Source organism: Varroa jacobsoni, unplaced genomic scaffold, assembly GCF_002532875.2.
Source record: "Varroa jacobsoni isolate VJ856 unplaced genomic scaffold, vjacob_1.0 scaffold_1297, whole genome shotgun sequence".
Classification (NCBI taxonomy): domain Eukaryota; kingdom Metazoa; phylum Arthropoda; class Arachnida; order Mesostigmata; family Varroidae; genus Varroa; species Varroa jacobsoni.
Genome location: NW_019214199.1, coordinates 65,499 through 77,376, shown reverse-complemented (window position 1 = coordinate 77,376; position 11,878 = coordinate 65,499). Strand labels below are relative to the sequence as shown.

Here is an 11,878-nt window from a genome sequence, read left to right as displayed (position 1 = left end):
TTGGCAAATAGGTACATCTAGTCACAGTGGGAGCTCAGTGCAGAAACGTAGAAAGCTTACTCCTAACGCAGGTTGGCTTTAGGTTCGATAGACCGTTGCCAAAAATGTTACCACTGCACAGTCATAACGACTAATGTTGTTGCTGAACGACGGTATCACAAAAAGCTTGAAAAAACAACTAATATACGTCTGATTTCATGAACTTCAATGAAAACAATATCATGTTGATTTATGCTCTTATGAGTACAAGGAACATGTGGTTATTTTTTTGATAAAAGAAGAATTTTTCCAAGATACTTAGATCGCCTCGATATATTTATTTGGCTGTTGATGTGTCACTTCGCTATTAGCTTCAATACCGTTCATCCTCCAGTACTTTTGTGCCTTTAGAGCAACGACAGTAGATATCCAATGCATACCTGAGGAGATAGCTAGTCAAGTCACCATTGTACTTTTTCTTTCCTACAACGCGAGTGTTGGGTTAACTGTACACTAGCTAAAGGCAATGACAATGCTTGGAACGAAAACAGCCCAATCGACGGGGTAAGATACGCACCAGAGGAAGGTGCAATCAGTAGTAGTTGTATTATTTTTTGTATGTAGAGGAACTCGGAACAAGGAAAAACGGTGTTGAACGAAGTGTGCGAAGAAACTATCTGCTTGATTCAAGTATTTTCGCTTAGACGACTTGGGTGACATAAAGTAGTATGCTTAATCGGCGTTTTGAGCCCAGGTTGGTCTCTTTGACAGTCTGACAGGCAGATGTTCGCAAAAGCAATCAATAAAGCTAATTAAAGAGAACCCATAGAATTTGTTTTTTGAACGGACAAATTCATTTACCAGTCAAGTGCTCTTAGACTAGGCCCTTTGCAAATGCTTATTGTATCGTCTGGATGGAACCGCCAATTAATAGTTGTCAAAGAAGTCGCTGTACGCTCTCAGCCGCAAAATAATCGCTCATTGTTGCTCGGATTTCTGCCTACTTTGAGATACCATAACCGATGTCTAGCCACTAATCGCTAATTCACGATGATGTCTGAAATCAATATATACCATAGACAGGCAGTAGATCGGGTGTTTATCGTCTAGCACTGTATGATTTTCTCGTGACATAATAACACAGAATCTTTCAAGAATCGCTTTGCATATATAACAAATAACAGATATAATCAGCAGTGATTAAACCTACGTTCCGTTACGGATGTTCCTTAGCAGCACTTCATGTCAACAAATGTTGTGAAGGAAGATGTCGGACGCGCCACTCTATTTGCTTATGCTTATTTGTTGAAAATGGCACAGGTTTCAGCAATGTCGAAACCGTAGGACGAGCTGTTCATATCTTTGTTGGAAAACAAACGCTATAAATCAGCGACAAAGTCAATTAATTCAACACGAATTGTGCCGTCATATCCGTCCGGCTATCGGTGACATCTGGCGACTTCGCATTACCGACTTCTTCGACACAGCCCGATCAATTCGTATACTGCAGTGAAAAGGCATACACCACACATTTATGTATATGATTCATGAACTTCTGCCTTCTGCTAGTAAAGTCAAAAAGTAAGAATGAAATGAGAACCCTTTGTAATCACCAAGCTATCGTACCTAACCCAATAGTAAAATTAAGCTTCACAACTATGCTACTTGTCAGTGAACTCATTCTATAGCTTTGTATATACGTTCGGTATAAATAATGTTACATTACGTTCCTATATTCACTCTAACGAAGTGCTGACTGTACCGTTGTTGGATTAGTCTACTTTTTGATCTATTAGTGCAACGAAAATGTCTTAGTTCACGGAACGAGAATAGTATTTTTTAACCTTCGGCTTATTACAAATGTATTTTTATAAAGCCTTCCCACACAAAAACTAAAATAATGATATGAGAAACAATAATATGCAATGCAAAAAGTAAATTCGGGACAAATAATTGTTTCTGTTTCTTTCTTTGAACTTTCTTTGATAGTTTTCCTTTATTTTTACGAGATTATTGACCAATTTGATATTAATCTTTTTGTAAAAAAACAAGGCAGGTGCTTGTTTGGTGACTTTACTGCCTTCAAACGGTTAATATTTCTTATTATTGCTATTCATTACAATTAACTAAAGATATCGTAATCGCCTCTGTTTCAGTTGCAGCAAGGTCGTGTCTTGCTCCAATCCATTATTGTTATTCAACGCTCCCTATGACCAGAGCGATGCGTTACGGCTTACCATCAAAATGCAGTAGGATATTTACACATTATGCTCATCGAAATCACTATTTCAGAGTAGCTGCAGTCCAACTATATGTGAAACAGGCTACGTTGCGCTACGTGATAGAAAGCGGACCTTTGCAAGTATAAAAAAACATGAGATAGATGGAATCGTGTTTGACACGCCACTGCGCAAGATATATGTAACCATACATTGTGTAATGTCACTACTAGCTTTGAACGCTGACAGGTAACGCAAAAGGTTAATTAGAATTGTTTGCGTACCATACTGGATCTAAACCTTGTTTGTTTACATACCATACGACGCACTATATTATAGGGCATTTGTGTCGTAGGTTTGCAAGTGTCTGTGAAGAGCCTGCACAACGTGCAAGAAAGGTACGAGCGACTAAATGAAATACGAATAATATGCAATATAAAACTGTATATTGATAACATTGTTTATTAATAAAATACTAAATATTCAATATTTAATTATATCATTCTTGAACCTCTGTCACTATCTTTGGACTCCTTTTGGCAAAGTAAAGATTCAAAGCTGGCATTCAATCCTAGTCTGAACCCAGTGCTGCTTGGTGGGTTCCGACTCGTTCATACTCTTGCCTTGGCTGTTTTTATTTTAATTTAACCCTGAACTATATATTATGAGTTGTTATGATGATGATTTAAAAAAAACACAAACCCAAATGTGGAATGCGTATCTGTTAATGTACATCCTCAGATCAAATCTAAAAGAAGTTGCTTTAAGGACGTCTATGATGCATTTGTTACAAAATAGACCAATGCAGATATTAGTCGGAAGTAATTCTGTGCAACAGATTAATCGCTAATTTCTGCTTATTACAACGGAAGCCCTACACCAGTTTGGAACGCTTCTGGATTTATCTTGGAATTGTTGATACTGTTGTATGCCTGTAAGGTAGCATACAGGACAATACTATTCTGATATTAGTCCTCCTTAGCACCCTTAGTGTAAGCCATTTAAACGCGCACGCCTAGTAAGTTCTATTATTTTCTTGTAGGCTCTTCCATTCCGTAGTCAAGGGTACTGTTTGTCTAAATACCACCCTGCTTAGCTAGCTACAGTATATTATACCAGCAATACAAGGACTTAAAATACCTACTAATAGACGCAGCACTACAATGGTTTGGCCATGACATAGATAAAGGTATCTGAGAATTATCCAGGCTCTATCGAGCAACCGAAAGACTATTTTGTATTGACCGTTAAATATAAGTTATTATTACATATTATTAAAACATAAAACTGTAACATACTATTATGTTATACGAAAAGTCGTGTCAACGCCATATTTTGTATGTGAATCGAAACAGCAAGTGCATATTTATTATAAACAAAATAAATTACAATATGATTATGATTACTTAACTATATGGTTTGTTCTATTATCCTATCATTATGTTTTCTTTTTCTGTTCACCATTAGCGGTCGCGTACGGTGAATTGTAAAAATTGGAAAAGTCATTCATAGGGAGACATTTGGCAAGACGGGAGCTGCTAAAAGGCAATCAAAAAGCTAAGTTGCCTTTCAAGGCTCTCCTTTGTTTACCCCACGCATCAGGAGAAAGAGTAATCTTCATAATTTAAGTAACGGATAAATGTGTAATTCCGTCGCATTGCGTCATTGTATCCAGGTTTATTGCTTTTCCCCTATATATGAGCAATTTTTTCCAGTCTTCTTAATCACCTCCAATAACTGGTCAGAAGTTAACGTTGACGTGATGAATACCTACAAAAAGAACAACATATTTTCTGTATTAGTGTGCGCCTATCGTTTGTAGTCTATCGGTAATAATAAGATCTGATTATTCTTTGACATCAAATTAGATACGACTGATCGAAAGCCGCTTAGAAAAAGAAGTGAAGTCCACCATGCTGGCTCGCCCGACCTAGAACCTGCCTTAAAACTTTTTTTCCTGTTATTGGGGATCTGTTCCGAATATGAATATTCTATCGGCGCCTGAAAGGAATATTCTTCCTGTGGCATGACCTATGTAAGATGAGCTAATCTCCCGATGTATATGAAGCTGAGCGCAAAGACTTCCCACATAAGCTTTAGAACTACCATACCCGTTTATTTGGGAGGTCAATCTCGACTTTCGTGACGCCCTGGCCATCAAGCTTTCCTAAGACTCGTTTAACTGCTCCGGAGCAGCCCTCACACGTCATCTCCACTTCAAACTCGTATACCTGAAATTACCACAAATGGGATCTATTAGTATTTCAAAGGCTCAACATATCTACTATATTTAGAGTACGTCAAAAGTTAGTATTTCAGTGCCTTTGGAATTTAATCTTTCTGTACATTTTTATTTTTACAGCGCAGCCTAGAGAATTTACTTGTACTATATACGGAAAGGAGGGTCAATTAATGCTTTTCCTGGGGTCGCTTGCACGACTGGATTTTTGTTTAATTTTAAATCACGATCCTGCATAATTCAGTATCAATTACTCTACGAATAGGAGTTTCAGGGCGTTGACAATTATTACTCACTAAACTGTACCCTACAGGGTTGGAAATGCACCTCTTGCTTCAAATTACGTCGTAAAGTGCTCGTAGATAATCCAAGTTGTTAAGCGCGTCGTCGTGCGGAGGTCATATATGATCGACATGCACACTCCTTACTGCAGCGATATTGTCATTTGTCTGGACAATTCTTCCTATTAGCCTCTCGCTCCTTACTTTATACTCGAGTTAGCTAATTTCTTCAAATTCGCCTAATAGCTAACTTCGTCAATGAAAGGTGCCTGTATTCTGAGGGACATTTACCGAGTATCGACTCTCTATTTCGATAGTAACTTTTTACCAAAAACAAACGCTGCTCCATACAGTAACATTCCATCATTGCCAACCACAACTGCTGCAGTGTTTATAGGTCGACACTCCGCTATTAACTATTTATTTAAACGCACAAAAAAAAGATCGAAACGAAACAAGTATTTGGCACATCTTATATATCAATCAACGATATCATAATATGCGTCGTAACCTGAATTGTTGGCTGAATTTTATCTGTTATATAGAAGATACTCTATTCCTAGTTTGTTGTTCATACAATCAATCATTATCACCTTTATCCATAATTCCTCATTAGAGAACGGCATAGAAGTACTCTGACATATACGTTTTATATTTGCAAACTACACACGGTTATATGAAATAACTTATACCCTACATATGTAGCGCAACGTGATAATTATAACATGTTTACGTAGTTTGTCAAACGTTAAAGTCATTTTAAAAAAACACTACATTACTCATCGCTGCCCGCTTTTGTGTTATCAGCACGAAAGCGCTCAATCAAACATTCATGTTCCGCGTCTTTTACAATGAAGGCTATTTTCCTTTTTAGCTTGTTTATAATAACAAACATGATGTTACAAGATAGGGCGATGAAAACTTCTTTTCCAATATAATGATTTAATGATGAATGTATATAAATAATAAGACCCTTACGCTATTTTGTGTAATGGTTTTGAAATGTGATTATGAGGCGCATTTTCATTTTGATGAAATTGTATATTGACTATATGCAAGCTACTACCTTTTCGTTTCTTGGGCTATGTTACACTTCGTAGTACCTGGAACATACGCCAAACAATTGAGATAGACTACGCACATCTGGATACGGACACCTGGCCCACTTTCGGACAAGTGGAAATGCCTATTGAAGCCTGCTATTTTACCGCTATTTATTCAAGAAATTTCGTTTCATTATATATACATATGTATATATATATATATATATATATATATATATACATATATATCTTTTATCTGATATATATATATATATATATACCTATTAATAACATTTCAGCGAAACAATATTTTTAGGTCTCCGAAATTTCATACATTCTATTTATGTTTTGTATAAGGAATAAACATACTAAGACGACAAAAATAAATACGCGTTATTTATTTTTCTATCAAATTCAACAACATTACAAACCTTACTCCGGGTTGCCTACAAATATACACTGTATATATGTATTGTTATATTTGTATACCTCTAAACAGACAGCGCACGATACGCATTATACGACCAACGTGTTATTTGTTAAACGCTGATAAAATCGCACTTATTTGTCATCGTTTACCACCACAATCGGTGATCGTAACTCATTAAAAAGTTTTTCAAAAAATTGATCTTGCCCGGTAACCCTACTGATTATAAAGCTTTTCCATTACACCATCCCACAACATTCCCACTTCTTCAGCCCGTACGTTACATCGAGCATTCAATTTCAACGCCTGTACCCTATCAACCTAAGAATTTTATGCTCCTAATAAATATTTGAGCGCCTGCGAATTGTACACACAAATATTTTGATTACGGTCCCGTTTAGACATCAGATAAACTAACTAAAGAAATCCTTTCTTCTTGAATTTATTTGGATTGAGATCACACGGCAAAGTCTCATCACAGATCCCAGCAGCTTTTAATTCGAGGGTATCTTGCATCTTTGTACGCCACATTTCCGATGGGACAACGGCTTGTTTAGATTTATAACGATGCTTTGAACAGCGCTTCATGACGCGGACCAAACCGGGATCTAGATTTTTAAAAAACCGCTGACATTCTACGCACTCGGACTCCTTTAGTGAAGTGTTAGATTGGATATCTCTATGTTGCTGTACATTTTCAGTTCTTGTATTTTCACCGTCTGCCGTTCCGACTTCACTGAATTCTAACTGGTTGTTCTTAAAGATGTTCTCATTGGTTGCCTTCCCTCGTTTTGTTTTTGGCGCCTGAGGCTCCGTCTTGACCCACGACGGCTCTCTACGAAGACGGATTTTGGCTTGGCCTAGCCGTTTCTTACCTGGACTGTGTTTTCCAGCTTCAAGCTGCTCTGAAGCCCCAGGAGATCGATCGTACTTTAATACTAGTGGGATTTCGTTGCTTTTCGCAATGGCGGAATTATCTTGGGTTTCCGGCACTTCTTCATTGTTAATCGGTTTCTTCTCCGGCGTATCGAATAGCGTAGAGTCTTCGGCAAGTATCTCAACTGCAGTTCTTTTCTGCGGTTGGGTCTGTCCTTGCAACTGTGTAGACTGCGATAGCTTCTTTTTAGCAGCCGACAACTGCAATTCAAGGCCATCTATTCGACGTTGCGTCAGCGATTTGTACTTGCGAAAGTTCTCTTTCATTGACGAGCACTTTACACAAGATTGCGCTGAAAACGTACTTTTGCGTAGCCGTTCAAATAACATAAAAATTTGTCCCAGTAGAATTTCCAAAGTGGCGCCATCCGGAGGCGCGCACAAAACCGGATCGATATCGAATGATATCTTCTCACTACTGCACGACATTTCGAGATACTTTACACTGCAATTCCAGTTGAGTAGACTAGTAGTAACCAAAAAGGTTTGTGTTAATTTGCAAAACTTCCTCGAAACTGCACTGATATAGTCTACGGCCAGATGATTAATTGCCCGCTAGTAGACCGGTTTGCAAAAAGCTATGAATAAACGCATTTCTCTACAACTTCCTCTCAAGTCTCACTACGATCACACACTCCTTCAGAAACTAGAACTGGTCGTTGCACGTTTGCTGTAACAACCACGAAAAGTACTAGGCGCAAATAAATAGAACGGCTGCACCACTATCGGGTAACAGTATCAAACAAACTTGTTGGCTCGTCGTGACTTGAGACAGCTGATTCGCCGGTTTAATCAACAGAAAAGCGAAAATAGGCTCAATGTGAATTGAACTTCTTACATAGCTGTATTAAAGATCGGTACTAATATTTAGAATATCAGTTTGAAATGAATCTTAAAAAGCTCCATTTCAAAGGTTACGACTCTTAAATAAAAAAAAAAATACTTAAATTAACATCTTGAATATCGACTGTAAGCAATCAAGAACAGGTCACCGGCACAAAACTTGACCAATTGACCAGTCTCGTAGAGTTAGATTTTTAATAACTGACAAAAAATACTGCCGCGATCCTATCGTGCTGGGTATGTTACGATGTAGCATACTTTATAAAGGAACCTCCACAAGTCAGTGCTTCAGAATAGTGACTTACTTTTCAATGAACAAATGTTTTTTTATGAACGTCATGGAACGTACCTTTGACATCTTGAAATGTGGGATTAGAAATGATCGATGATACTGCACTACAGAGCAAATCGTACAGTATATACGAAAACAAGACGGAATTAAATATCTATCGCTGAATTATTTTAGCAGCTCGCTGAAGGATGATGAGATGATCTTTGCTTTACAGCAACAGTGACGTGGGCGGCCGCACATCTTTAAGGGTCTGCGCATGAGTTCAAATACTTGCGTGTAAAGCTACGGCACTTCTCATATTGATTTCATTTAGAATATTATATTTAAGAAGTCACTAGAAGTGGAGAAACATGAACCGAGATAATGGTGCAGAGCGTCTTGCTTATACTCACAAATATTATAATGGGAATGTTAATAAATCTTTAGATTCATACAGATCTTTTTGAAACAACCAATATTTACAAAAAAATACTTAAACTGGCTGAGTATCTAGCACGTCCCCGTATGACGTACATGAAAATGTAGGCAGCATCATAAACGCAATCATAAACCTAAAAAATGGTATGCTGTGATTATACTAGCTGGTAAGGGATATCTATAAATGTGCGTTTCAATTATGCGATCAATTTGAATAATCAGATATGAGACCTCAGATAAAACAATGAGAGCAATATCATAAACGCTGAAGTCGTTTTTGACCACTGAGCTGAATGCTAGATATACTACCGTCAATTTACAAAATCCCATTTGTTTTTCGCGGAGTTTTGGGAAGAAACATTATTGGAGACAACATTCAAATATAATTGATTAAACACATTCTAAAATGATCTCCAATTGACAGAAGTCTTATTTGCGAGAGCTATCGTGCAGATTTCTAAAAAAAACATTTAAATACGCTTGAACAGCTGTATTCTTTAGTCAACAGTTGAACAGGTACTTCTTCGCCCCCCCGCAAAGCGCGCCTTTGGTGGTTCACCGCATAGGCAGACAGTGTCAAGGCTTAGCGCTCGTTACAGGAGGCGCCTTTCTAGCAATTGGCCACCTACCGCGATTAATTTGACCTGCTCGCAGTCTGTCTGAAAATTGTCCCCCTTAAAACATTTTTTTCTCATAGAGAGTAATTCACACATAATGGGAATTCACAGACACATTCGAATTTCCGTAAAACTACCTGAGTGGTCCGTCTAACTTCTCTTCGCTTTTTGTTTTTACTCTTCGCTGGTTTGGGATGTTATGGGCCCGTTACAGCAATTAAATGCAGCGTCAAATCTAATGTCCGAATAAATACAAGCTTTTGTTAGATTTTCGCTAATCTCTTGTCCATTTACTGCCTACCACACGTCGACTATCCTAATTAATCTCCCCGTCTGAGCCACGAGTTACCGTTGACGTGATTTTAAAGAGGCACATAACTACATTGCTTTTCCAAAGATAGTAGAAAGCTTTGTCTTCATCTGGCCGTTCTATTTGTTTTTGTAGCTTTATCGGTGTTTTCTTAAGGCATATTGGAATCTAAATATTCTTGTTAGTCATATGGCAGTGTGTTGCGCAAATTATATGTGTTAATTTAGTGTTAACAATATTTACTAGCCTTATGGAAGTCTTCACATTGGTAAATTGTTCTCCATAACATTGCGGCGTTGTATTGACACTAGGTTGTAGGCCGCGCCTTATGTGCTGGAACCGATAAGCATAGCATATCTAGTGGATTTATTGTGGAATCTCTACGGTAAACCTTCAAGGAGTATACAAGAGCGAGGTCGAACAAGTGAGGGCTTTCAGGCAAATCTAACCAGGCACCGTTATTAGATCGTACTACATACTATTAATTTGGCTTAAAAGCAATGTTGTACAACGAAATATGTAACATGTCGTTTAACTGCAGACGTGCCCTTTCGAACATCCTCGCGTTCTTTTCGGTAAAGCCATGATAAAGATTTTTAGTAAGAATTGAAATTAACTGAAAAGATGTCGGGGTTTATTTTCAAGTTTAGAAGCATCTTACTTACAATTACCGCTCGCTTTACTCGGAGGAGGCAAGGGACAGGCATCGATGATTGATACTATGATCTCCATAAATTCTGCTTTTCTTTTAGCTCGTATATGTACTCGACGTTTCAAATGAGTCGCATTAACAACACGGACTACAGGCATTTACGTGGGATTTCAGGAAGAGTTTATTTACCCAGATTTATGGGTTAATCAAGTTGACAGCCTATCCTCAAGTTAACCCCTGGTGCTCATGAACGTTCAATGTGCTTCAATCTTATGGATATTCCTATATGTATCTTATGTATACTTTAAAACCGTTAATTGTACTTGATATCAACCAGATCTGAAGGGGAGCTAAAAGTACAATTAATAACACAATTAACAATCAAGTTAATAACGTAATAATACTTGAAAGTAGAAGTAGGCGTTGTTTATTTCGAATAGAAAGTAAAAATATTATTATTTTTTTTAAATATTATTAGCATTGACCTAACACCCTCTATGAAAGCTCATATTGACACTTACTGAAGATGAATGCGAAAAGAAACCGAAAACGAGGATAGGGATTACCTAAAGGATAAATGTCGGGAGACGAGAGTGAGGTACGAGAAAAGAACGTCGCATTACACTTGGATATATCCTGATTGGTGGCAGTTGTACTGTATATTCAACTGGCGTGACGTAATTTTTTTTCTATATATATATATACATTGTTATTTTTGTACTATAATTTGATTGCTTGCGGAAATTCTAGGAGACGCACTTTAGTGGACAGTGATTACAGCTATTGAAATTAATCTAATACAATTAATTCACATGAGCCCCTTAATGAACACATGTGGGGCCAATGAGGTAACGAATCCTATCTTAACATTAAGGAAATTGAATGATATTAATGAGAAATTTGTACGACGAAGTGCGAAGTGGCTGATACAACATGGGAGATAGATCCATGTGCGGTCTTATTGAGTTACATCAACGGGTCATTTGAGGCGAGGGTCATTTTATTGATTTGGTCCTCACTCGTAAAAGACATATAAGACGGCGTCAAAGATATTCTGTCGTATATCGCTCAAGTTTCTAGCGACCTTAGATCAACCAGCGTTCTTAGCAGTAAAGTTTTCCGAAAAAATGGCGACTGGACAGATACTTGGCTTGTTTATGCTTGCGTGCATCTCGACCGCAGCGCGGGTCCACGACGTTGCAGTGCCAAACCTCCTTCTTGACATTTACCATACGGGCATGGTGGCCAAATGTAAGCTTGGCAAAGTTGCCGCATCAATGCCAACCAGCTTCAAAGCAGGTATGAAGAAATATCATTTGACAAAGAGCAGTTACGTGTTTCTCTTTGGTATTGTATGGACGTCCGATCTCTGCTATGCATCAGATCAAACGGAAAACCTGAAATGGTCCGTTATAAGAGAAAATATATTTGCGATCTACTGCTCATTATTGTCGAACATAGATAAACGCAGATAAATGAGAATTTTTTTTTGTTTCAATTTTTTTTCCAGAGAAAGGAAATTACCTGAAACTTACTTACAACGTAAGTGCTTACGCTCCTCACAGTGCTGCTCACCTCGTGTTTCAACTTGACTCATCAAGTATAAATGCGATTCCCTGCAAA

The 11,878-nt window shown here is 37.8% G+C and overlaps 2 protein-coding genes and 1 long non-coding RNA gene across 3 annotated transcripts in view; 1 reads left to right on the top strand and 2 right to left on the bottom strand.

Moving 5' to 3' along the window:
* Positions 1-73: 73 nt before the first annotated feature.
* On the top strand, positions 74-2,692 carry LOC111268535 (uncharacterized). Its single transcript, XR_002685278.2, has 2 exons — positions 74-543; positions 2,136-2,692. It is a non-coding gene; the product is annotated as an uncharacterized LOC111268535 (long non-coding RNA).
* An 839-nt stretch (positions 2,693-3,531) lies between these two features.
* Positions 3,532-8,465, bottom strand: Atox1 (Antioxidant 1 copper chaperone). The gene is made up of 3 exons (XM_022847576.2): positions 8,317-8,465; positions 4,310-4,429; positions 3,532-3,968 (listed from the first exon to the last, which is right to left on the bottom strand). The coding sequence occupies exons 1-3, from the start codon at positions 8,323-8,325 to the stop codon at positions 3,876-3,878; spliced, it is 222 nt and encodes a 73-aa protein (XP_022703311.1). The 5' UTR covers positions 8,326-8,465; the 3' UTR covers positions 3,532-3,875.
* A 2,194-nt stretch (positions 8,466-10,659) lies between these two features.
* Positions 10,660-11,878, bottom strand: part of LOC147752364 (uncharacterized) — a 35,732-nt gene continuing 34,513 nt past the window's right edge. The window contains exons 4-5 of the mRNA XM_086971731.1: positions 11,795-11,871; positions 10,660-11,652 (exon numbers count right to left, since the gene is read on the bottom strand). Coding sequence (XP_086827857.1) covers positions 11,839-11,871 — 33 coding nt within the window. The 3' untranslated portion in view covers positions 10,660-11,652; positions 11,795-11,838. The remainder of the gene's footprint in view (positions 11,653-11,794; positions 11,872-11,878) is intronic.